This window comes from Vanessa cardui, chromosome Z (assembly GCF_905220365.1).
Source record: "Vanessa cardui chromosome Z, ilVanCard2.1, whole genome shotgun sequence".
NCBI classification, from domain to species: domain Eukaryota; kingdom Metazoa; phylum Arthropoda; class Insecta; order Lepidoptera; family Nymphalidae; genus Vanessa; species Vanessa cardui.
Window position 1 is genome coordinate 175,787 of NC_061154.1, and position 26,970 is coordinate 202,756.

At 43.4% G+C, this 26,970-nt stretch overlaps 1 protein-coding gene across 1 annotated transcript in view; it reads right to left on the reverse strand.

Moving 5' to 3' along the window:
* LOC124543378 (titin-like) overlaps positions 1 to 26,970 on the reverse strand; it is a 55,530-nt gene that overhangs the window by 11,448 nt on the left and 17,112 nt on the right. Inside the window, exons 13-14 of the mRNA XM_047121582.1 lie at positions 16,256 to 26,046; positions 547 to 15,787 (exon numbers count right to left, since the gene is read on the reverse strand). Coding sequence (XP_046977538.1) covers positions 547 to 15,787; positions 16,256 to 26,046 — 25,032 coding nt within the window. The remainder of the gene's footprint in view (positions 1 to 546; positions 15,788 to 16,255; positions 26,047 to 26,970) is intronic.

Here is a 26,970-nt window from a genome sequence, read left to right on the forward strand (position 1 = left end):
ATTCTCCTTCCTCTCACTCTATCAATTATTTTATTCTAAGGACAAGTATAAACGCACATGATTATAACATAAACATACACATTGTTCATGGTTGCAAGTCACAATTACCTATGACAACATACAAATTGTCCATTGTGTTTGTAGAAAATTAATAAAATTTTCTTCAAACAACAATGCAATTAACAAATAAGCAAACGTCAATGAGGAATGAAGGACCCTTTATTACAATTTTTCATTTACAATTCCATTTTTTTTTTAAAGTTGTAATTTATTATCAAATTCAACGTTTTATACCAAGACGATCATAAAGAGGCGTACGTCTCAAGTTTATAAGTTTACAATGCAAACATATATGGTGAATTATTAGTAAAATATATGTACAATATTAAATAACATTTAAGTTTGCTTTAACATAGTTCCGAGAACTTTTTGCTCCTTCTATAATCCTCGTTTAAAATTGAAAACCGAAGAATCAAATTGCAAATGAGCGGTTCCTTATTCTTGTATATTCAATACGTTTCTTAATTTCCTATTGGTCTGACTTACCCCTTCGTGAGTTCATTTCATCAACAATAATTTCTACCGGAAGTTCGACGATTTCTGTTGTTTGCGTGTCGCTTTCCTCCGGCGACCTTTCTTCAGTTACGGTTACGGTCGTCACGGGTTCTTCGCCTTCATTTTCGATCGTGGTTATTTCTGTCACTTCCCGTTTCAAACCCTTAGGCTTTTTGATAACGCGCTTCGTGGTTTTTACAGTTTTCGTGTCACCTTGTTCCGAAACGGTCTGAGTTACTTTGACCTCTTCGGGAGCCTCCTCGATAACTTGAGCATGGACTGGTGTGTGTAAATCGTCTAAAGTGGTAAGTGTATCGTCTGTGAATTCGTGTGTAGTGTGTACAGAGACGACGGGTGGTTTGTCGTCTTCGTGTGTGGTTGTGATGTGTGTAGTGTCGACCCTAGGACCTACCTTCTTTTTGATAGTCCGTTTTGTGATTTTCTTTTGTTTAGACTTACCATCGGGCGATGGGATTTCTTCGATTGTTGTTTCTTCAGGAAGTTCGACGATTTCCACCGGTTTTGACTCTTCCTCTTCGGGCGACTTATCTTCCGATACGGTGACAGTTGTGACAGGTTCTTCGCCATCTTTTTCGACAGTTACTATCTCAGTAACTTCCTGTTTCGGACCCTCCTGTTTTTTGATCACGCGTTTTGTTGTTTTAACAGTCTTCTTATCGCCTACTTTAGGAACAACTTCGGTTACTTTCACCTCTTCGGGAGCCTCCTCGATAACTTGAGCATGGACTGGTTTGTGTAAATCGTCTAAAGTGGTAAGTGTATCGTCTGTGAATTCGTGTGTAGTGTGTACAGAGACGACGGGTGGTTTGTCGTCTTCATGTGTGGTTGTGATGTGTGTAGTATCGACCCTAGGACCTACCTTCTTTTTGATAGTCCGTTTTGTGATTTTCATTTGTTTAGACTTACCATCGGGCGATGGGATTTCTTCGATTGTTGTTTCTTCAGGAAGTTCGACGATTTCCACCGGTTTTGACTCTTCCTCTTCGGGCGACTTATCTTCCGATACGGTGACAGTTGTGACAGGTTCTTCGCCATCTTTTTCGACAGTTACTATCTCAGTAACTTCCTGTTTCGGACCCTTCTGTTTTTTGATCACGCGTTTTGTTGTTTTAACAGTCTTCTTGTCGCCTACTTTAGAAACAACTTCGGTTACTTTCACCTCTTCGGGAGCCTCCTCGATAACTTGAGCATGGACTGGTTTGTGTAAATCGTCTAAAGTGGTAAGTGTATCGTCTGTGAATTCGTGTGTAGTGTGTACAGAGACGACGGGTGGTTTGTCGTCTTCATGTGTGGTTGTGATGTGTGTAGTGTCGACCCTAGGACCTACCTTCTTTTTGATAGTCCGTTTTGTGATTTTCTTTTGTTTAGACTTACCATCGGGCGATGGGATTTCTTCGATTGTTGTTTCTTCAGGAAGTTCGACGATTTCCACCGGTTTTGACTCTTCCTCTTCGGGCGACTTATCTTCCGATACGGTGACAGTTGTGACAGGTTCTTCGCCATCTTTTTCGACAGTTACTATCTCAGTAACTTCCTGTTTCGGACCCTTCTGTTTTTTGATCACGCGTTTTGTTGTTTTAACAGTCTTCTTGTCGCCTACTTTAGAAACAACTTCGGTTACTTTCACCTCTTCGGGAGCCTCCTCGATAACTTGAGCATGGACTGGTTTGTGTAAATCGTCTAAAGTGGTAAGTGTATCGTCTGTGAATTCGTGTGTAGTGTGTACAGAGACGACGGGTGGTTTGTCGTCTTCGTGTGTGGTTGTGATGTGTGTAGTGTCGACCCTAGGACCTACCTTCTTTTTGATAGTCCGTTTTGTGATTTTCTTTTGTTTAGACTTACCATCGGGCGATGGGATTTCTTCGATTGTTGTTTCTTCAGGAAGTTCGACGATTTCCACCGGTTTTGACTCTTCCTCTTCGGGCGACTTATCTTCCGATACGGTGACAGTTGTGACAGGTTCTTCGCCATCTTTTTCGACAGTTACTATCTCAGTAACTTCCTGTTTCGGACCCTTCTGTTTTTTGATCACGCGTTTTGTTGTTTTAACAGTCTTCTTATCGCCTACTTTAGAAACAACTTCGGTTACTTTCACCTCTTCGGGAGCCTCCTCGATAACTTGAGCATGGACTGGTTTGTGTAAATCGTCTAAAGTGGTAAGTGTATCGTCTGTGAATTCGTGTGTAGTGTGTACAGAGACGACGGGTGGTTTGTCGTCTTCGTGTGTGGTTGTGATGTGTGTAGTGTCGACCCTAGGACCTACCTTCTTTTTGATAGTCCGTTTTGTGATTTTCTTTTGTTTAGACTTACCATCGGGCGATGGGATTTCTTCGATTGTTGTTTCTTCAGGAAGTTCGACGATTTCCACCGGTTTTGACTCTTCCTCTTCGGGCGACTTATCTTCCGATACGGTGACAGTTGTGACAGGTTCTTCGCCATCTTTTTCGACAGTTACTATCTCAGTAACTTCCTGTTTCGGACCCTTCTGTTTTTTGATCACGCGTTTTGTTGTTTTAACAGTCTTCTTGTCGCCTACTTTAGAAACAACTTCGGTTACTTTCACCTCTTCGGGAGCCTCCTCGATAACTTGAGCATGGACTGGTTTGTGTAAATCGTCTAAAGTGGTAAGTGTATCGTCTGTGAATTCGTGTGTAGTGTGTACAGAGACGACGGGTGGTTTGTCGTCTTCGTGTGTGGTTGTGATGTGTGTAGTGTCGACCCTAGGACCTACCTTCTTTTTGATAGTCCGTTTTGTGATTTTCTTTTGTTTAGACTTACCATCGGGCGATGGGATTTCTTCGATTGTTGTTTCTTCAGGAAGTTCGACGATTTCCACCGGTTTTGACTCTTCCTCTTCGGGCGACTTATCTTCCGATACGGTGACAGTTGTGACAGGTTCTTCGCCATCTTTTTCGACAGTTACTATCTCAGTAACTTCCTGTTTCGGACCCTTCTGTTTTTTGATCACGCGTTTTGTTGTTTTAACAGTCTTCTTGTCGCCTACTTTAGAAACAACTTCGGTTACTTTCACCTCTTCGGGAGCCTCCTCGATAACTTGAGCCTGGACTGGTTTGTGTAAATCGTCTAAAGTGGTAAGTGTATCGTCTGTGAATTCGTGTGTAGTGTGTACAGAGACGACGGGTGGTTTGTCGTCTTCGTGTGTGGTTGTGATGTGTGTAGTGTCGACCCTAGGACCTACCTTCTTTTTGATAGTCCGTTTTGTGATTTTCTTTTGTTTAGACTTACCATCGGGCGATGGGATTTCTTCGATTGTTGTTTCTTCAGGAAGTTCGACGATTTCCACCGGTTTTGACTCTTCCTCTTCGGGCGACTTATCTTCCGATACGGTGACAGTTGTGACAGGTTCTTCGCCATCTTTTTCGACAGTTACTATCTCAGTAACTTCCTGTTTCGGACCCTTCTGTTTTTTGATCACGCGTTTTGTTGTTTTAACAGTCTTCTTGTCGCCTACTTTAGAAACAACTTCGGTTACTTTCACCTCTTCGGGAGCCTCCTCGATAACTTGAGCCTGGACTGGTTTGTGTAAATCGTCTAAAGTGGTAAGTGTATCGTCTGTGAATTCGTGTGTAGTGTGTACAGAGACGACGGGTGGTTTGTCGTCTTCGTGTGTGGTTGTGATGTGTGTAGTGTCGACCCTAGGACCTACCTTCTTTTTGATAGTCCGTTTTGTGATTTTCTTTTGTTTAGACTTACCATCGGGCGATGGGATTTCTTCGATTGTTGTTTCTTCAGGAAGTTCGACGATTTCCACCGGTTTTGACTCTTCCTCTTCGGGCGACTTATCTTCCGATACGGTGACAGTTGTGACAGGTTCTTCGCCATCTTTTTCGACAGTTACTATCTCAGTAACTTCCTGTTTCGGACCCTTCTGTTTTTTGATCACGCGTTTTGTTGTTTTAACAGTCTTCTTATCGCCTACTTTAGAAACAACTTCGGTTACTTTCACCTCTTCGGGAGCCTCCTCGATAACTTGAGCATGGACTGGTTTGTGTAAATCGTCTAAAGTGGTAAGTGTATCGTCTGTGAATTCGTGTGTAGTGTGTACAGAGACGACGGGTGGTTTGTCGTCTTCGTGTGTGGTTGTGATGTGTGTAGTGTCGACCCTAGGACCTACCTTCTTTTTGATAGTCCGTTTTGTGATTTTCTTTTGTTTAGACTTACCATCGGGCGATGGGATTTCTTCGATTGTTGTTTCTTCAGGAAGTTCGACGATTTCCACCGGTTTTGACTCTTCCTCTTCGGGCGACTTATCTTCCGATACGGTGACAGTTGTGACAGGTTCTTCGCCATCTTTTTCGACAGTTACTATCTCAGTAACTTCCTGTTTCGGACCCTTCTGTTTTTTGATCACGCGTTTTGTTGTTTTAACAGTCTTCTTGTCGCCTACTTTAGAAACAACTTCGGTTACTTTCACCTCTTCGGGAGCCTCCTCGATAACTTGAGCATGGACTGGTGTGTGTAAATCGTCTAAAGTGGTAAGTGTATCGTCTGTGAATTCGTGTGTAGTGTGTACAGAGACGACGGGTGGTTTGTCGTCTTCGTGTGTGGTTGTGATGTGTGTAGTGTCGACCCTAGGACCTACCTTCTTTTTGATAGTCCGTTTTGTGATTTTCTTTTGTTTAGACTTACCATCGGGCGATGGGATTTCTTCGATTGTTGTTTCTTCAGGAAGTTCGACGATTTCCACCGGTTTTGACTCTTCCTCTTCGGGCGACTTATCTTCCGATACGGTGACAGTTGTGACAGGTTCTTCGCCATCTTTTTCGACAGTTACTATCTCAGTAACTTCCTGTTTCGGACCCTTCTGTTTTTTGATCACGCGTTTTGTTGTTTTAACAGTCTTCTTGTCGCCTACTTTAGAAACAACTTCGGTTACTTTCACCTCTTCGGGAGCCTCCTCGATAACTTGAGCATGGACTGGTTTGTGTAAATCGTCTAAAGTGGTAAGTGTATCGTCTGTGAATTCGTGTGTAGTGTGTACAGAGACGACGGGTGGTTTGTCGTCTTCGTGTGTGGTTGTGATGTGTGTAGTATCGACCCTAGGACCTACCTTCTTTTTGATAGTCCGTTTTGTGATTTTCTTTTGTTTAGACTTACCATCGGGCGATGGGATTTCTTCGATTGTTGTTTCTTCAGGAAGTTCGACGATTTCCACCGGTTTTGACTCTTCCTCTTCGGGCGACTTATCTTCCGATACGGTGACAGTTGTGACAGGTTCTTCGCCATCTTTTTCGACAGTTACTATCTCAGTAACTTCCTGTTTCGGACCCTTCTGTTTTTTGATCACGCGTTTTGTTGTTTTAACAGTCTTCTTGTCGCCTACTTTAGAAACAACTTCGGTTACTTTTACCTCTTCGGGAGCCTCCTCGATAACTTGAGCATGGACTGGTTTGTGTAAATCGTCTAAAGTGGTAAGTGTATCGTCTGTGAATTCGTGTGTAGTGTGTACAGAGACGACGGGTGGTTTGTCGTCTTCGTGTGTGGTTGTGATGTGTGTAGTGTCGACCCTAGGACCTACCTTCTTTTTGATAGTCCGTTTTGTGATTTTCTTTTGTTTAGACTTACCATCGGGCGATGGGATTTCTTCGATTGTTGTTTCTTCAGGAAGTTCGACGATTTCCACCGGTTTTGACTCTTCCTCTTCGGGCGACTTATCTTCCGATACGGTGACAGTTGTGACAGGTTCTTCGCCATCTTTTTCGACAGTTACTATCTCAGTAACTTCCTGTTTCGGACCCTTCTGTTTTTTGATCACGCGTTTTGTTGTTTTAACAGTCTTCTTGTCGCCTACTTTAGAAACAACTTCGGTTACTTTCACCTCTTCGGGAGCTTCCTCGATAACTTGAGCATGGACTGGTTTGTGTAAATCGTCTAAAGTGGTAAGTGTATCGTCTGTGAATTCGTGTGTAGTGTGTACAGAGACGACGGGTGGTTTGTCGTCTTCGTGTGTGGTTGTGATGTGTGTAGTGTCGACCCTAGGACCTACCTTCTTTTTGATAGTCCGTTTTGTGATTTTCTTTTGTTTAGACTTACCATCGGGCGATGGGATTTCTTCGATTGTTGTTTCTTCAGGAAGTTCGACGATTTCCACCGGTTTTGACTCTTCCTCTTCGGGCGACTTATCTTCCGATACGGTGACAGTTGTGACAGGTTCTTCGCCATCTTTTTCGACAGTTACTATCTCAGTAACTTCCTGTTTCGGACCCTTCTGTTTTTTGATCACGCGTTTTGTTGTTTTAACAGTCTTCTTGTCGCCTACTTTAGAAACAACTTCGGTTACTTTCACCTCTTCGGGAGCTTCCTCGATAACTTGAGCATGGACTGGTTTGTGTAAATCGTCTAAAGTGGTAAGTGTATCGTCTGTGAATTCGTGTGTAGTGTGTACAGAGACGACGGGTGGTTTGTCGTCTTCGTGTGTGGTTGTGATGTGTGTAGTGTCGACCCTAGGACCTACCTTCTTTTTGATAGTCCGTTTTGTGATTTTCTTTTGTTTAGACTTACCATCGGGCGATGGGATTTCTTCGATTGTTGTTTCTTCAGGAAGTTCGACGATTTCCACCGGTTTTGACTCTTCCTCTTCGGGCGACTTATCTTCCGATACGGTGACAGTTGTGACAGGTTCTTCGCCATCTTTTTCGACAGTTACTATCTCAGTAACTTCCTGTTTCGGACCCTTCTGTTTTTTGATCACGCGTTTTGTTGTTTTAACAGTCTTCTTGTCGCCTACTTTAGAAACAACTTCGGTTACTTTCACCTCTTCGGGAGCCTCTTCTATAACTCTTGCCTTCTCTGGTGTCAGTAAGTCTACGAGAGGTGTGACTGTGTCATGAATGAGTTCCTCTGTTTTGTGTACAAAAGTAACTGGTGTTTCGTCGTCTTCTTGTTCTGTTATGATTTGTGTAGTTTCGAGCTTAGGACCTACCTTCTTTTTGATAACGCGTTTCGTTGTTTTCTTTTGTTTTGGCTTACCTTCCGGCGACTCGACCTTCTCAACGATCGTTTCTTCCGGAAGTTCGACGATTTCTGTTGTTTGCGTGTCGCTTTCCTCCGGCGACCTTTCTTCCGTTACGGTTACGGTCGTCACGGGTTCTTCGCCTTCATTTTCGATCGTGGTTATTTCTGTCACTTCCCGTTTCAAACCCTTAGGCTTTTTGATAACGCGCTTCGTGGTTTTTACAGTTTTCGTGTCACCTTGTTCCGTAACGGTCTGAGTTACTTTGACCTCCTCGGGAGCCTCCTCGATAACTTGAGCGTGGACTGGTTTGTGTAAATCGTCTAAAGTGGTAAGTGTATCGTCTGTGAATTCGTGTGTAGTGTGTACAGAGACGACGGGTGGTTTGTCGTCTTCGTGTGTGGTTGTGATGTGTGTAGTGTCGACCCTAGGACCTACCTTCTTTTTGATAGTCCGTTTTGTGATTTTCTTTTGTTTAGACTTACCATCGGGCGATGGGATTTCTTCGATTGTTGTTTCTTCAGGAAGTTCGACGATTTCCACCGGTTTTGACTCTTCCTCTTCGGGCGACTTATCTTCCGATACGGTGACAGTTGTGACAGGTTCTTCGCCATCTTTTTCGACAGTTACTATCTCAGTAACTTCCTGTTTCGGACCCTTCTGTTTTTTGATCACGCGTTTTGTTGTTTTAACAGTCTTCTTGTCGCCTACTTTAGAAACAACTTCGGTTACTTTCACCTCTTCGGGAGCCTCTTCTATAACTCTTGCCTTCTCTGGTGTCAGTAAGTCTACGAGAGGTGTGACTGTGTCATGAATGAGTTCCTCTGTTTTGTGTACAAAAGTAACTGGTGTTTCGTCGTCTTCTTGTTCTGTTATGATTTGTGTAGTTTCGAGCTTAGGACCTACCTTCTTTTTGATAACGCGTTTCGTTGTTTTCTTTTGTTTTGGCTTACCTTCCGGCGACTCGACCCTCTCAACGATCGTTTCTTCCGGAAGTTCGACGATTTCTGTTGTTTGCGTGTCGCTTTCCTCCGGCGACCTTTCTTCAGTTACGGTTACGGTCGTCACGGGTTCTTCGCCTTCATTTTCGATCGTGGTTATTTCTGTCACTTCCCGTTTCAAACCCTTAGGCTTTTTGATAACGCGCTTCGTGGTTTTTACAGTTTTCGTGTCACCTTGTTCCGTAACGGTCTGAGTTACTTTGATCTCCTCGGGAGCCTCCTCGATAACTTGAGCGTGGACTGGTTTGTGTAAATCGTCTAAAGTGGTAAGTGTATCGTCTGTGAATTCGTGTGTAGTGTGCACAGAGACGACGGGTGCTTTGTCGTCTTCGTGTGTGGTTGTGATGTGTGTAGTGTCGACCCTAGGACCTACCTTCTTTTTGATAGTCCGTTTTGTGATTTTCTTTTGTTTAGACTTACCATCGGGCGATGGGATTTCTTCGATTGTTGTTTCTTCAGGAAGTTCGACGATTTCCACCGGTTTTGACTCTTCCTCTTCGGGCGACTTATCTTCCGATACGGTGACAGTTGTGACAGGTTCTTCGCCATCTTTTTCGACAGTTACTATCTCAGTAACTTCCTGTTTCGGACCCTTCTGTTTTTTGATCACGCGTTTTGTTGTTTTAACAGTCTTCTTGTCGCCTACTTTAGAAACAACTTCGGTTACTTTCACCTCTTCGGGAGCCTCTTCTATAACTCTTGCCTTCTCTGGTGTCAGTAAGTCTACGAGAGGTGTGACTGTGTCATGAATGAGTTCCTCTGTTTTGTGTACAAAAGTAACTGGTGTTTCGTCGTCTTCTTGTTCTGTTATGATTTGTGTAGTTTCGAGCTTAGGACCTACCTTCTTTTTGATAACGCGTTTCGTTGTTTTCTTTTGTTTTGGCTTACCTTCCGGCGACTCGACCTTCTCAACGATCGTTTCTTCCGGAAGTTCGACGATTTCTGTTGTTTGCGTGTCGCTTTCCTCCGGCGACCTTTCTTCCGTTACGGTTACGGTCGTCACGGGTTCTTCGCCTTCATTTTCGATCGTGGTTATTTCTGTCACTTCCCGTTTCAAACCCTTAGGCTTTTTGATAACGCGCTTCGTGGTTTTTACAGTTTTCGTGTCACCTTGTTCCGTAACGGTCTGAGTTACTTTGACCTCCTCGGGAGCCTCCTCGATAACTTGAGCGTGGACTGGTTTGTGTAAATCGTCTAAAGTGGTAAGTGTATCGTCTGTGAATTCGTGTGTAGTGTGCACAGAGACGACGGGTGCTTTGTCGTCTTCGTGTGTGGTTGTGATGTGTGTAGTGTCGACCCTAGGACCTACCTTCTTTTTGATAGTCCGTTTTGTGATTTTCTTTTGTTTAGACTTACCATCGGGCGATGGGATTTCTTCGATTGTTGTTTCTTCAGGAAGTTCGACGATTTCCACCGGTTTTGACTCTTCCTCTACGGGCGACTTATCTTCCGATACGGTGACAGTTGTGACAGGTTCTTCGCCAACTTTTTCGACAGTTACTATCTCAGTAACTTCCTGTTTCGGACCCTTCTGTTTTTTGATCACGCGTTTTGTTGTTTTAACAGTCTTCTTGTCGCCTACTTTAGAAACAACTTCGGTTACTTTCACCTCTTCGGGAGCCTCTTCTATAACTCTTGCCTTCTCTGGTGTCAGTAAGTCTACGAGAGGTGTGACTGTGTCATGAATGAGTTCCTCTGTTTTGTGTACAAAAGTAACTGGTGTTTCGTCGTCTTCTTGTTCTGTTATGATTTGTGTAGTTTCGAGCTTAGGACCTACCTTCTTTTTGATAACGCGTTTCGTTGTTTTCTTTTGTTTTGGCTTACCTTCCGGCGACTCGACCTTCTCAACGATCGTTTCTTCCGGAAGTTCGACGATTTCTGTTGTTTGCGTGTCGCTTTCCTCCGGCGACCTTTCTTCCGTTACGGTTACGGTCGTTACGGGTTCTTCGCCTTCATTTTCGATCGTGGTTATTTCTGTCACTTCCCGTTTCAAACCCTTAGGCTTTTTGATAACGCGCTTCGTGGTTTTTACAGTTTTCGTGTCACCTTGTTCCGTAACGGTCTGAGTTACTTTGACCTCCTCGGGAGCCTCCTCGATAACTTGAGCGTGGACTGGTTTGTGTAAATCGTCTAAAGTGGTAAGTGTATCGTCTGTGAATTCGTGTGTAGTGTGCACAGAGACGACGGGTGCTTTGTCGTCTTCGTGTGTGGTTGTGATGTGTGTAGTGTCGACCCTAGGACCTACCTTCTTTTTGATAGTCCGTTTTGTGATTTTCTTTTGTTTAGACTTACCATCGGGCGATGGGATTTCTTCGATTGTTGTTTCTTCAGGAAGTTCGACGATTTCCACCGGTTTTGACTCTTCCTCTTCGGGCGACTTATCTTCCGATACGGTGACAGTTGTGACAGGTTCTTCGCCATCTTTTTCGACAGTTACTATCTCAGTAACTTCCTGTTTCGGACCCTTCTGTTTTTTGATCACGCGTTTTGTTGTTTTAACAGTCTTCTTGTCGCCTACTTTAGAAACAACTTCGGTTACTTTCACCTCTTCGGGAGCCTCTTCTATAACTCTTGCCTTCTCTGGTGTCAGTAAGTCTACGAGAGGTGTGACTGTGTCATGAATGAGTTCCTCTGTTTTGTGTACAAAAGTGACTGGTGTTTCATCGTCTTCTTGCTCTGTTATGATTTGTGTAGTTTCGAGCTTAGGACCTACCTTCTTTTTGATAACGCGTTTCGTTGTTTTCTTTTGTTTTGGCTTACCTTCCGGCGACTCGACCTTCTCAACGATCGTTTCTTCCGGAAGTTCGACGATTTCTGTTGTTTGCGTGTCGCTTTCCTCCGGCGACCTTTCTTCCGTTACGGTTACGGTCGTCACGGGTTCTTCGCCTTCATTTTCGATCGTGGTTATTTCTGTCACTTCCCGTTTCAAACCCTTAGGCTTTTTGATAACGCGCTTCGTGGTTTTTACAGTTTTCGTGTCACCTTGTTCCGTAACGGTCTGAGTTACTTTGACCTCCTCGGGAGCCTCCTCGATAACTTGAGCGTGGACTGGTTTGTGTAAATCGTCTAAAGTGGTAAGTGTATCGTCTGTGAATTCGTGTGTAGTGTGCACAGAGACGACGGGTGCTTTGTCGTCTTCGTGTGTGGTTGTGATGTGTGTAGTGTCGACCCTAGGACCTACCTTCTTTTTGATAGTCCGTTTTGTGATTTTCTTTTGTTTAGACTTACCATCGGGCGATGGGATTTCTTCGATTGTTGTTTCTTCAGGAAGTTCGACGATTTCCACCGGTTTTGACTCTTCCTCTTCGGGCGACTTATCTTCCGATACGGTGACAGTTGTGACAGGTTCTTCGCCATCTTTTTCGACAGTTACTATCTCAGTAACTTCCTGTTTCGGACCCTTCTGTTTTTTGATCACGCGTTTTGTTGTTTTAACAGTCTTCTTGTCGCCTACTTTAGAAACAACTTCGGTTACTTTCACCTCTTCGGGAGCCTCTTCTATAACTCTTGCCTTCTCTGGTGTCAGTAAGTCTACGAGAGGTGTGACTGTGTCATGAATGAGTTCCTCTGTTTTGTGTACAAAATTAACTGGTGTTTCGTCGTCTTCTTGTTCTGTTATGATTTGTGTAGTTTCGAGCTTAGGACCTACCTTCTTTTTGATAACGCGTTTCGTTGTTTTCTTTTGTTTTGGCTTACCTTCCGGCGACTCGACCCTCTCAACGATCGTTTCTTCCGGAAGTTCGACGATTTCTGTTGTTTGCGTGTCGCTTTCCTCCGGCGACCTTTCTTCAGTTACGGTTACGGTCGTTACGGGTTCTTCGCCTTCATTTTCGATCGTGGTTATTTCTGTCACTTCCCGTTTCAAACCCTTAGGCTTTTTGATAACGCGCTTCGTGGTTTTTACAGTTTTCGTGTCACCTTGTTCCGTAACGGTCTGAGTTACTTTGACCTCCTCGGGAGCCTCCTCAATAACTTGAGCGTGGACTGGTTTGTGTAAATCGTCTAAAGTGGTAAGTGTATCGTCTGTGAATTCGTGTGTAGTGTGCACAGAGACGACGGGTGCTTTGTCGCCTTCGTGTGTGGTTGTGATGTGTGTAATGTGGACCCTAGGACCTACCTTCTTTTTGATAGTCCGTTTTGTGATTTTCTTTTGTTTAGACTTACCATCGGGCGATGGGATTTCTTCGATTGTTGTTTCTTCAGGAAGTTCGACGATTTCCACCGGTTTTGACTCTTCCTCTTCGGGCGACTTATCTTCCGATACGGTGACAGTTGTGACAGGTTCTTCACCATCTTTTTCGACAGTTACTATCTCAGTAACTTCCTGTTTCGGACCCTTCTGTTTTTTGATCACGCGTTTTGTTGTTTTAACAGTCTTCTTATCGCCTACTTTAGAAACAACTTCGGTTACTTTCACCTCTTCGGGAGCCTCTTCTATAACTCTTGCCTTCTCTGGTGTCAGTAAGTCTACGAGAGGTGTGACTGTGTCATGAATGAGTTCCTCTGTTTTGTGTACAAAAGTAACTGGTGTTTCGTCGTCTTCTTGTTCTGTTATGATTTGTGTAGTTTCGAGCTTAGGACCTACCTTCTTTTTGATAACGCGTTTCGTTGTTTTCTTTTGTTTTGGCTTACCTTCCGGCGACTCGACCCTCTCAACGATCGTTTCTTCCGGAAGTTCGACGATTTCTGTTGTTTGCGTGTCGCTTTCCTCCGGCGACCTTTCTTCAGTTACGGTTACGGTCGTTACGGGTTCTTCGCCTTCATTTTCGATCGTGGTTATTTCTGTCACTTCCCGTTTCAAACCCTTAGGCTTTTTGATAACGCGCTTCGTGGTTTTTACAGTTTTCGTGTCACCTTGTTCCGTAACGGTCTGAGTTACTTTGACCTCCTCGGGAGCCTCCTCGATAACTTGAGCGTGGACTGGTTTGTGTAAATCGTCTAAAGTGGTAAGTGTATCGTCTGTGAATTCGTGTGTAGTGTGCACAGAGACGACGGGTGCTTTGTCGTCTTCGTGTGTGGTTGTGATGTGTGTAGTGTCGACCCTAGGACCTACCTTCTTTTTGATAGTCCGTTTTGTGATTTTCTTTTGTTTAGACTTACCATCGGGCGATGGGATTTCTTCGATTGTTGTTTCTTCAGGAAGTTCGACGATTTCCACCGGTTTTGACTCTTCCTCTTCGGGCGACTTATCTTCCGATACGGTGACAGTTGTGACAGGTTCTTCGCCATCTTTTTCGACAGTTACTATCTCAGTAACTTCCTGTTTCGGACCCTTCTGTTTTTTGATCACGCGTTTTGTTGTTTTAACAGTCTTCTTGTCGCCTACTTTAGAAACAACTTCGGTTACTTTCACCTCTTCGGGAGCCTCTTCTATAACTCTTGCCTTCTCTGGTGTCAGTAAGTCTACGAGAGGTGTGACTGTGTCATGAATGAGTTCCTCTGTTTTGTGTACAAAAGTAACTGGTGTTTCGTCGTCTTCTTGTTCTGTTATGATTTGTGTAGTTTCGAGCTTAGGACCTACCTTCTTTTTGATAACGCGTTTCGTTGTTTTCTTTTGTTTTGGCTTACCTTCCGGCGACTCGACCCTCTCAACGATCGTTTCTTCCGGAAGTTCGACGATTTCTGTTGTTTGCGTGTCGCTTTCCTCCGGCGACCTTTCTTCCGTTACGGTTACGGTCGTCACGGGTTCTTCGCCTTCATTTTCGATCGTGGTTATTTCTGTCACTTCCCGTTTCAAACCCTTAGGCTTTTTGATAACGCGCTTCGTGGTTTTTACAGTTTTCGTGTCACCTTGTTCCGTAACGGTCTGAGTTACTTTGACCTCCTCGGGAGCCTCCTCGATAACTTGAGCGTGGACTGGTTTGTGTAAATCGTCTAAAGTGGTAAGTGTATCGTCTGTGAATTCGTGTGTAGTGTGCACAGAGACGACGGGTGCTTTGTCGTCTTCGTGTGTGGTTGTGATGTGTGTAATGTCGACCTTAGGACCTACCTTCTTTTTGATAGTCCGTTTTGTGATTTTCTTTTGTTTAGACTTACCATCGGGCGATGGGATTTCTTCGATTGTTGTTTCTTCAGGAAGTTCGACGATTTCCACCGGTTTTGACTCTTCCTCTTCGGGCGACTTATCTTCCGATACGGTGACAGTTGTGACAGGTTCTTCGCCATCTTTTTCGACAGTTACTATCTCAGTAACTTCCTGTTTCGGACCCTTCTGTTTTTTGATCACGCGTTTTGTTGTTTTAACAGTCTTCTTGTCGCCTACTTTAGAAACAACTTCGGTTACTTTCACCTCTTCGGGAGCCTCTTCTATAACTCTTGCCTTCTCTGTTGTCAGTAAGTCTACGAGAGGTGTGACTGTGTCATGAATGAGTTCCTCTGTTTTGTGTACAAAAGTGACTGGTGTTTCATCGTCTTCTTGCTCTGTTATGATTTGTGTAGTTTCGAGCTTAGGACCTACCTTCTTTTTGATAACGCGTTTCGTTGTTTTCTTTTGTTTTGGCTTACCTTCCGGCGACTCGACCTTCTCAACGATCGTTTCTTCCGGAAGTTCGACGATTTCTGTTGTTTGCGTGTCGCTTTCCTCCGGCGACCTTTCTTCCGTTACGGTTACGGTCGTCACGGGTTCTTCGCCTTCATTTTCGATCGTGGTTATTTCTGTCACTTCCCGTTTCAAACCCTTAGGCTTTTTGATAACGCGCTTCGTGGTTTTTACAGTTTTCGTGTCACCTTGTTCCGGAACGGTCTGAGTTACTTTGACCTCCTCGGGAGCCTCCTCGATTACTTGAGCGTGGACTGGTTTGTGTAAATCGTCTAAAGTGGTAAGTGTATCGTCTGTGAATTCGTGTGTAGTGTGCACAGAGACGACGGGTGCTTTGTCGTCTTCGTGTGTGGTTGTGATGTGTGTAGTGTCGACCCTAGGACCTACCTTCTTTTTGATAGTCCGTTTTGTGATTTTCTTTTGTTTAGACTTACCATCGGGCGATGGGATTTCTTCGATTGTTGTTTCTTCAGGAAGTTCGACGATTTCCACCGGTTTTGACTCTTCCTCTTCGGGCGACTTATCTTCCGATACGGTGACAGTTGTGACAGGTTCTTCGCCATCTTTTTCGACAGTTACTATCTCAGTAACTTCCTGTTTCGGACCCTTCTGTTTTTTGATCACGCGTTTTGTTGTTTTAACAGTCTTCTTGTCGCCTACTTTAGAAACAACTTCGGTTACTTTCACCTCTTCGGGAGCCTCTTCTATAACTCTTGCCTTCTCTGGTGTCAGTAAGTCTACGAGAGGTGTGACTGTGTCATGAATGAGTTCCTCTGTTTTGTGTACAAAAGTAACTGGTGTTTCGTCGTCTTCTTGTTCTGTTATGATTTGTGTAGTTTCGAGCTTAGGACCTACCTTCTTTTTGATAACGCGTTTCGTTGTTTTCTTTTGTTTTGGCTTACCTTCCGGCGACTCGACCCTCTCAACGATCGTTTCTTCCGGAAGTTCGACGATTTCTGTTGTTTGCGTGTCGCTTTCCTCCGGCGACCTTTCTTCCGTTACGGTTACGGTCGTCACGGGTTCTTCGCCTTCATTTTCGATCGTGGTTATTTCTGTCACTTCCCGTTTCAAACCCTTAGGCTTTTTGATAACGCGCTTCGTGGTTTTTACAGTTTTAGTGTCACCTTGTTCCGTAACGGTCTGAGTTACTTTGACCTCCTCGGGAGCCTCCTCGATAACTTGAGCATGGACTGGTTTGTGTAGATCGTCTAAAGTGGTAAGTGTATCGTCTGTGAATTCGTGTGTAGTGTGCACAGAGACGACGGGTGCTTTGTCGTCTTCCTGTGTGGTTGTGATGTGTGTGGTTTCGACCTTAGGACCTACCTTCTTTTTGATGATGCGTTTGGTTATTTTCTTTTGTTTTGGCTTACCTTCAGGCGTTTCGACATCTTCAACCACTGTTTCCTCGGGAAGTTCGATGATTTCGACGGGTTTCGTTTCTTCTTCTTCCGGAGCCGTTTCCTCCGTCACGGACACCGTAGTAACCGGTTCCTCGTCTTCTTTTTCCACGGTAATTATTTCAGTTTTTTCCTGCTTTTTACCTTTCTGCTTTTTGATCACCCGTTTCGTGGTCTTGACAGTCTTCGTTCCACCAGTTTCTGTCGTAACTTGTGTAACTTTAACTTGCTCGGGGGCCTCTTCTATAACCTGTGCCGTTTCAGGTGTAACAGTGTCTGTGAGAGGTGTCAGTGTGTCATCGGTGAGTTCCTCTGTTTTGTGTACAGTAGTGATTGGTGTTTTGTCGTCTTCTTGTTCAGTTATGATCTCTGTGGTTTCGACCTTAGGACCTACCTTCTTTTTGATGATGCGTTTGGTTATTTTCTTTTGTTTTGGCTTACCTTCAGGCGTTTCGACATCTTCAACCACTGTTTCCTCGGGAAGTTCGATGATTTCGACGGGTTTCGTTTCTTCTTCTTCCGGAGCCGTTTCCTCCGTCACGGACACCGTAGTAACCGGTTCCTCGTCTTCTTTTTCCACGGTAATTATTTCAGTTTTTTCCTGCTTTTTACCTTTCTGCTTTTTGATCACCCGTTTCGTGGTCTTGACAGTCTTCGTTTCACCAGTTTCGGTCGTAACTTGTGTAACTTTAACTTGCTCGGGGGCCTCTTCTATAACCTGTGCCGTTTCAGGTGTAACAGTGTCTTCGAGAGGTGTCAGTGTGTCATCGGTGAGTTCCTCTGTTTTGTGTACAGTAGTGATTGGTGTTTTGTCGTCTTCTTGTTCAGTTATGATCTCTGTGGTTTCGACCTTAGGACCTACCTTCTTTTTGATGATGCGTTTGGTTATTTTCTTTTGTTTTGGCTTACCTTCAGGCGTTTCGACATCTTCAACCACTGTTTCCTCGGGAAGTTCGATGATTTCGACGGGTTTCGTTTCTTCTTCTTCCGGAGCCGTTTCCTCCGTCACGGACACCGTAGTAACCGGTTCCTCGTCTTCTTTTTCCACGGTAATTATTTCAGTTTTTTCCTGCTTTTTACCTTTCTGCTTTTTGATCACCCGTTTCGTGGTCTTGACAGTCTTCGTTTCACCAGTTTCGGTAGTAACTTGTGTAACTTTAACTTGCTCGGGGGCCTCTTCTATTACCTGTGCCGTTTCAAGTGTAACAGTGTCTGTGAGAGGTGTCAGTGTGTCATCGGTGAGTTCCTCTGTTTTGTGTACAGTAGTGATTGGTGTTTTGTCATCTTCTTGTTCAGTTATGATCTGTGTGGTTTCGACCTTAGGACCTACCTTCTTTTTGATGATGCGTTTGGTTATTTTCTTTTGTTTTGGCTTACCTTCAGGCGTTTCGACATCTTCAACCACTGTTTCCTCGGGAAGTTCGATGATTTCGACGGGTTTCGTTTCTTCTTCTTCCGGAGCCGTTTCCTCCGTCACGGACACCGTAGTAACCGGTTCCTCGTCTTCTTTTTCCACGGTAATTATTTCAGTTTTTTCCTGCTTTTTACCTTTCTGCTTTTTGATCACCCGTTTCGTGGTCTTGACAGTCTTCGTTTCACCAGTTTCGGTCGTAACTTGTGTAACTTTAACTTGCTCGGGGGCCTCTTCTATTACCTGTGCCGTTTCAGGTGTAACAGTGTCTTCGAGAGGTGTCAGTGTGTCATCGGTGAGTTCCTCTGTTTTGTGTACAGAAGTGACTGGTGTTTCATCGTCTTGTTGTTCAGTTATGATCTCTGTGGTTTCGACCTTAGGACCTACCTTCTTTTTGATGATGCGTTTGGTTATTTTCTTTTGTTTTGGCTTACCTTCAGGCGTTTCGACATCTTCAACCACTGTTTCCTCGGGAAGTTCGATGATTTCGACGGGTTTCGTTTCTTCTTCTTCCGGAGCCGTTTCCTCCGTCACGGAGACCGTAGTAACCGGTTCCTCGTCTTCTTTTTCCACGGTAATTATTTCAGTTTTTTCCTGCTTTTTACCTTTCTGCTTTTTGATCACCCGTTTCGTGGTCTTGACAGTCTTCGTTTCACCAGTTTCGGTAGTAACTTGTGTAACTTTAACTTGCTCGGGGGCCTCTTCTATTACCTGTGCCGTTTCAGGTGTAACAGTGTCTGTGAGAGGTGTCAGTGTGTCATCGGTGAGTTCCTCTGTTTTGTGTACAGTAGTGATTGGTGTTTTGTCGTCTTCTTGTTCAGTTATGATCTGTGTGGTTTCGACCTTAGGACCTACCTTCTTTTTGATAATGCGTTTCGTTATTTTCTTTTGTTTTGGCTTACCTTCAGGCGTTTCGACATCTTCAACCACTGTTTCCTCGGGAAGTTCGATGATTTCGACGGGTTTCGTTTCTTCTTCTTCCGGAGCCGTTTCCTCCGTGACGGACACCGTAGTAACCGGTTCCTCGTCTTCTTTTTCCACGGTAATTATTTCAGTTTTTTCCTGCTTTTTACCTTTCTGCTTTTTGATCACCCGTTTCGTGGTCTTGACAGTCTTCGTTTCACCAGTTTCGGTCGTAACTTGTGTAACTTTAACTTGCTCGGGGGCCTCTTCTATTACCTGTGCCGTTTCAGGTGTAACAGTGTCTTCGAGAGGTGTCAGTGTGTCATCGGTGAGTTCCTCTGTTTTGTGTACAGAAGTGACTGGTGTTTCATCGTCTTGTTGTTCAGTTATGATCTCTGTGGTTTCGACCTTAGGACCTACCTTCTTTTTGATGATGCGTTTGGTTATTTTCTTTTGTTTTGGCTTACCTTCAGGCGTTTCGACATCTTCAACCACTGTTTCCTCGGGAAGTTCGATGATTTCGACGGGTTTCGTTTCTTCTTCTTCCGGAGCCGTTTCCTCCGTCACGGAGACCGTAGTAACCGGTTCCTCGTCTTCTTTTTCCACGGTAATTATTTCAGTTTTTTCCTGCTTTTTACCTTTCTGCTTTTTGATCACCCGTTTCGTGGTCTTGACAGTCTTCGTTTCACCAGTTTCGGTCGTAACTTGTGTAACTTTAACTTGCTCGGGGGCCTCTTCTATAACCTGTGCCGTTTCAGGTGTAACAGTGTCTTCGAGAGGTGTCAGTGTGTCATCGGTGAGTTCCTCTGTTTTGTGTACAGTAGTGATTGGTGTTTTGTCGTCTTCTTGTTCAGTTATGATCTCTGTGGTTTCGACCTTAGGACCTACCTTCTTTTTGATGATGCGTTTGGTTATTTTCTTTTGTTTTGGCTTACCTTCAGGCGTTTCGACATCTTCAACCACTGTTTCCTCGGGAAGTTCGATGATTTCGACGGGTTTCGTTTCTTCTTCTTCCGGAGCCGTTTCCTCCGTCACGGACACCGTAGTTACCGGTTCCTCGTCTTCTTTTTCCACGGTAATTATTTCAGTTTTTTCCTGCTTTTTACCTTTCTGCTTTTTGATCACCCGTTTCGTGGTCTTGACAGTCTTCGTTTCACCAGTTTCGGTAGTAACTTGTGTAACTTTAACTTGCTCGGGGGCCTCTTCTATTACCTGTGCCGTTTCAAGTGTAACAGTGTCTGTGAGAGGTGTCAGTGTGTCATCGGTGAGTTCCTCTGTTTTGTGTACAGTGGTGATTGGTGTTTTGTCGTCTTCTTGTTCAGTTATGATCTGTGTGGTTTCGACCTTAGGACCTACCTTCTTTTTGATAATGCGTTTCGTTATTTTCTTTTGTTTTGGCTTACCTTCAGGCGTTTCGACATCTTCAACCACTGTTTCCTCGGGAAGTTCGATGATTTCGACGGGTTTCGTTTCTTCTTCTTCCGGAGCCGTTTCCTCCGTCACGGACACCGTAGTTACCGGTTCCTCGTCTTCTTTTTCCACGGTAATTATTTCAGTTTTTTCCTGCTTTTTACCTTTCTGCTTTTTGATCACCCGTTTCGTGGTCTTGACAGTCTTCGTTTCACCAGTTTCGGTCGTAACTTGTGTAACTTTAACTTGCTCGGGGGCCTCTTCTATAACCTGTGCCGTTTCAGGTGTAACAGTGTCTTCGAGAGGTGTCAGTGTGTCATCGGTGAGTTCCTCTGTTTTGTGTACAGTAGTGATTGGTGTTTTGTCGTCTTCTTGTTCAGTTATGATCTCTGTGGTTTCGACCTTAGGACCTACCTTCTTTTTGATGATGCGTTTGGTTATTTTCTTTTGTTTTGGCTTACCTTCAGGCGTTTCGACATCTTCAACCACTGTTTCCTCGGGAAGTTCGATGATTTCGACGGGTTTCGTTTCTTCTTCTTCCGGAGCCGTTTCCTCCGTGACGGACACCGTAGTAACCGGTTCCTCGTCTTCTTTTTCCACGGTAATTATTTCAGTTTTTTCCTGCTTTTTACCTTTCTGCTTTTTGATCACCCGTTTCGTGGTCTTGACAGTCTTCGTTTCACCAGTTTCGGTAGTAACTTGTGTAACTTTAACTTGCTCGGGGGCCTCTTCTATAACCTGTGCCGTTTCAGGTGTAACAGTGTCTTCGAGAGGTGTCAGTGTGTCATCGGTGAGTTCCTCTGTTTTGTGTACAGAAGTGACTGGTGTTTCGTCGTCTTGTTGTTCAGTTATGATCTCTGTGGTTTCGACCTTAGGACCTACCTTCTTTTTGATGATGCGTTTGGTTATTTTCTTTTGTTTTGGCTTACCTTCAGGCGTTTCGACATCTTCAACCACTGTTTCCTCGGGAAGTTCGATGATTTCGACGGGTTTCGTTTCTTCTTCTTCCGGAGCCGTTTCCTCCGTCACGGACACCGTAGTAACCGGTTCCTCGTCTTCTTTTTCCACGGTAATTATTTCAGTTTTTTCCTGCTTTTTACCTTTCTGCTTTTTGATCACCCGTTTCGTGGTCTTGACAGTCTTCGTTTCACCAGTTTCGGTCGTAACTTGTGTAACTTTAACTTGCTCGGGGGCCTCTTCTATTACCTGTGCCGTTTCAGGTGTAACAGTGTCTTCGAGAGGTGTCAGTGTGTCATCGGTGAGTTCCTCTGTTTTGTGTACAGAAGTGACTGGTGTTTCATCGTCTTGTTGTTCAGTTATGATCTCTGTGGTTTCGACCTTAGGACCTACCTTCTTTTTGATGATGCGTTTAGTTATTTTCTTTTGTTTTGGCTTACCTTCAGGCGTTTCGACATCTTCAACCACTGTTTCCTCGGGAAGTTCGATGATTTCGACGGGTTTCGTTTCTTCTTCTTCCGGAGCCGTTTCCTCCGTGACGGACACCGTAGTAACCGGTTCCTCGTCTTCTTTTTCCACGGTAATTATTTCAGTTTTTTCCTGCTTTTTACCTTTCTGCTTTTTGATCACCCGTTTCGTGGTCTTGACAGTCTTCGTTTCACCAGTTTCGGTAGTAACTTGTGTAACTTTAACTTGCTCGGGGGCCTCTTCTATAACCTGTGCCGTTTCAGGTGTAACAGTGTCTTCGAGAGGTGTCAGTGTGTCATCGGTGAGTTCCTCTGTTTTGTGTACAGAAGTGACTGGTGTTTCGTCGTCTTGTTGTTCAGTTATGATCTCTGTGGTTTCGACCTTAGGACCTACCTTCTTTTTGATGATGCGTTTGGTTATTTTCTTTTGTTTTGGCTTACCTTCAGGCGTTTCGACATCTTCAACCACTGTTTCCTCGGGAAGTTCGATGATTTCGACGGGTTTCGTCTCTTCTTCTTCTGGAGCCGTTTCCTCCGTCACGGAGACCGTAGTAACCGGTTCCTCGTCTTCTTTTTCCACGGTAATTATTTCAGTTTTTTCCTGCTTTTTACCTTTCTGCTTTTTGATCACCCGTTTCGTGGTCTTGACAGTCTTCGTTTCACCAGTTTCGGTCGTAACTTGTGTAACTTTAACTTGCTCGGGGGCCTCTTCTATAACCTGTGCCGTTTCAGGTGTAACAGTGTCTTCGAGAGGTGTCAGTGTGTCATCGGTGAGTTCCTCTGTTTTGTGTACAGAAGTGACTGGTGTTTCATCGTCTTGTTGTTCAGTTATGATCTCTGTGGTTTCGACCTTAGGACCTACCTTCTTTTTGATGATGCGTTTGGTTATTTTCTTTTGTTTTGGCTTACCTTCAGGCGTTTCGACATCTTCAACCACTGTTTCCTCGGGAAGTTCGATGATTTCGACGGGTTTCGTTTCTTCTTCTTCCGGAGCCGTTTCCTCCGTGACGGACACCGTAGTTACCGGTTCCTCGTCTTCTTTTTCCACGGTTATTATTTCAGTTTTTTCCTGCTTTTTACCTTTCTGCTTTTTGATCACCCGTTTCGTGGTCTTGACAGTCTTCGTTTCACCAGTTTCGGTCGTAACTTGTGTAACTTTAACTTGCTCGGGGGCCTCTTCTATAACCTGTGCCGTTTCAGGTGTAACAGTGTCTTCGAGAGGTGTCAGTGTGTCATCGGTGAGTTCCTCTGTTTTGTGTACAGAAGTGACTGGTGTTTCATCGTCTTGTTGTTCAGTTATGATCTCTGTGGTTTCGACCTTAGGACCTACCTTCTTTTTGATGATGCGTTTGGTTATTTTCTTTTGTTTTGGCTTACCTTCAGGCGTTTCGACATCTTCAACCACTGTTTCCTCGGGAAGTTCGATGATTTCGACGGGTTTCGTTTCTTCTTCTTCCGGAGCCGTTTCCTCCGTGACGGACACCGTAGTTACCGGTTCCTCGTCTTCTTTTTCCACGGTTATTATTTCAGTTTTTTCCTGCTTTTTACCTTTCTGCTTTTTGATCACCCGTTTCGTGGTCTTGACAGTCTTCGTTTCACCAGTTTCGGTCGTAACTTGTGTAACTTTAACTTGCTCGGGGGCCTCTTCTATAACCTGTGCCGTTTCAGGTGTAACAGTGTCTTCGAGAGGTGTCAGTGTGTCATCGGTGAGTTCCTCTGTTTTGTGTACAGAAGTGACTGGTGTTTCATCGTCTTGTTGTTCAGTTATGATCTCTGTGGTTTCGACCTTAGGACCTACCTTCTTTTTGATGATGCGTTTGGTTATTTTCTTTTGTTTTGGCTTACCTTCAGGCGTTTCGACATCTTCAACCACTGTTTCCTCGGGAAGTTCGATGATTTCGACGGGTTTCGTTTCTTCTTCTTCCGGAGCCGTTTCCTCCGTGACGGACACCGTAGTAACCGGTTCCTCGTCTTCTTTTTCCACGGTAATTATTTCAGTTTTTTCCTGCTTTTTACCTTTCTGCTTTTTGATCACCCGTTTCGTGGTCTTGACAGTCTTCGTTTCACCAGTTTCGGTAGTAACTTGTGTAACTTTAACTTGCTCGGGGGCCTCTTCTATTACCTGTGCCGTTTCAGGTGTAACAGTGTCTTCGAGAGGTGTCAGTGTGTCATCGGTGAGTTCCTCTGTTTTGTGTACAGAAGTGACTGGTGTTTCATCGTCTTGTTGTTCAGTTATGATCTCTGTGGTTTCGACCTTAGGACCTACCTTCTTTTTGATGATGCGTTTGGTTATTTTCTTTTGTTTTGGCTTACCTTCAGGCGTTTCGACATCTTCAACCACTGTTTCCTCGGGAAGTTCGATGATTTCGACGGGTTTCGTTTCTTCTTCTTCCGGAGCCGTTTCCTCCGTGACGGACACCGTAGTAACCGGTTCCTCGTCTTCTTTTTCCACGGTAATTATTTCAGTTTTTTCCTGCTTTTTACCTTTCTGCTTTTTGATCACCCGTTTCGTGGTCTTGACAGTCTTCGTTTCACCAGTTTCGGTAGTAACTTGTGTAACTTTAACTTGCTCGGGGGCCTCTTCTATTACCTGTGCCGTTTCAGGTGTAACAGTGTCTTCGAGAGGTGTCAGTGTGTCATCGGTGAGTTCCTCTGTTTTGTGTACAGAAGTGACTGGTGTTTCATCGTCTTGTTGTTCAGTTATGATCTCTGTGGTTTCGACCTTAGGACCTACCTTCTTTTTGATGATGCGTTTGGTTATTTTCTTTTGTTTTGGCTTACCTTCAGGCGTTTCGACATCTTCAACCACTGTTTCCTCGGGAAGTTCGATGATTTCGACGGGTTTCGTTTCTTCTTCTTCCGGAGCCGTTTCCTCCGTCACGGAGACCGTAGTAACCGGTTCCTCGTCTTCTTTTTCCACGGTAATTATTTCAGTTTTTTCCTGCTTTTTACCTTTCTGCTTTTTGATCACCCGTTTCGTGGTCTTGACAGTCTTCGTTTCACCAGTTTCGGTCGTAACTTGTGTAACTTTAACTTGCTCGGGGGCCTCTTCTATTACCTGTGCCGTTTCAGGTGTAACAGTGTCTTCGAGAGGTGTCAGTGTGTCATCGATGAGTTCCTCTGTTTTGTGTACAGAAGTGACTGGTGTTTCGTCGTCTTGTTGTTCAGTTATGATCTCTGTGGTTTCGACCTTAGGACCTACCTTCTTTTTGATGATGCGTTTGGTTATTTTCTTTTGTTTTGGCTTACCTTCAGTCGTTTCGACATCTTCAACCGCTGTTTCCTCGGGAAGTTCGATGATTTCGACGGGTTTCGTTTCTTCTTCTTCCGGAGCCGTTTCCTCCGTCACGGAGACCGTAGTAACCGGTTCCTCGTCTTCTTTTTCCACGGTAATTATTTCAGTTTTTTCCTGCTTTTTACCTTTTTGCTTTTTGATCACCCGTTTCGTGGTCTTGACAGTCTTCGTTTCACCAGTTTCGGTAGTAACTTGTGTAACTTTAACTTGCTCGGGGGCCTCTTCTATAACCTGTGCCGTTTCAGGTGTAACAGTGTCTTCGAGAGGTGTCAGTGTGTCATCGATGAGTTCATCTGTTTTGTGTACAGAAGTTACTGGTGTTTCGTCGTCTTCTTGTTCAGTTATGATCTCTGTTGTTTCGACTTTAGGACCTACCTTCTTTTTGATGATGCGCTTTGTTATCTTCTTTTGCTTTGGCTTACCTTCAGGCGTTTCGACCTCTTCAACCACTGTTTCTTCGGGAAGTTCGATGATTTCGACGGGTTTCGAGTCTTCTTCTTTCGGTGTCGTTTCCTCAGTCACAGACACCGATGTAATCGGTTCTTCGTCTTCTTTTTCAACGTTTGTTTTTTCTTGCTTTATAACTTTTTGCTTTTTGATCACGCGTTTCGTAGTCTTGATAGTTGTCACTGTGTCTTTTTCTGATTTTCCTTGTGTTATTTTTTCTTCTTCGTGTATTTCTGGTACGAATGAGTCTTCCTGAGTAATATCAGGTGTTTTTTTAGTTACGCGAGTATCTTCATCAAACATCTCTTCAATAAAAACTTGAGTTGGTAGTTTTGGGAAGTTTATATGGTCGTCTGGTAATTCCACTGTGCTTTGGTCTGTGCAGTTGTCATTAACGTTTTCTTCTCCATGATATTCCTCAATTTTCACATCATGTCGCATTTGAATGTTATTAATTTTGTCAAAGTCGTCATCTATTGTTTCTTCTATAACGACGTCACCTTCTGTATTGATGATATCATTTGATTTCCGTTTTTTCCTTAATATCGTTCGTTTTGTTTTTATTTGTATAGGTTCTTTATTTCCTTCAACTTGCATAAATTTTGTTACAATCTCTTCCGATTCTTCTATGTCAGATGATTTAGGTGATAGAGAGTGTAGATGTGTTTTATCTGGAATTAAGTCATTTGTATCTACAGTATTTTATTTATACTTTGTTTAATTTTTTGTATAATTTTACTAAAAATTATTTCCATAAAAACCCCTTTTTTTCGTTTTGGCTATTTTTGATATTGCTTAGAATTTGGCATGATATTAAATTAGAAAAATAAACTAAGTAAACCTAAGGAACACAAATTATGTTGTCTTGAATTCGGTTACTTGTCCTCAACATTAACATGAATCTTGTATTTAAATATAATGTTATCAATTTAAATCCATTCTACATTCAAATGGTACAAACAAATTGATCATAGTAAGGTTATAGCTTGTATGAAGATTACACCTTTTATTAATTACATGACTTATGTTTAGGATTTTTAGATTACATTTACATTATTATTTGTATGAAAGTCATACCTGTATTAAATGAAGTGGAAACTTGATACGACGTACAATTTTCTACATATTTTATTTTATGGATTAATTTTTATAAAATAAACTATTTATGACCTGAGAGTTTCAGGAAATTAACAATTTTAATGACAATCTTTACAATAATTCCTAATTGACTAATAAAGTTGTGAATCATTCTTCAACTTTCGTTGGCCATAAAAAATGTAGTTACATTTTTAATTAAAGTTATGTTTAATCCGTTTTTTAAATTGAATTTTAACTTAAACTAAATGAGATATTAAGTCGCTTAGGATATTTCAAAAAATGAATTCCAGTACCAAAATTTAAATTATTAAAAAACTTATTTGAATTACACAACAACAACGGCCTGTAAATTTCCCACTGCTTCGCTAAGGCCTCCTTAAATTACACATTATAACCATAATTTATTAAATACTTTTTTATAATGTACTGTAGACTATTAAACCAAGTAGAATAACAATATTGTCATGAGATATATCATATAAGCAATTTGTCAGGGA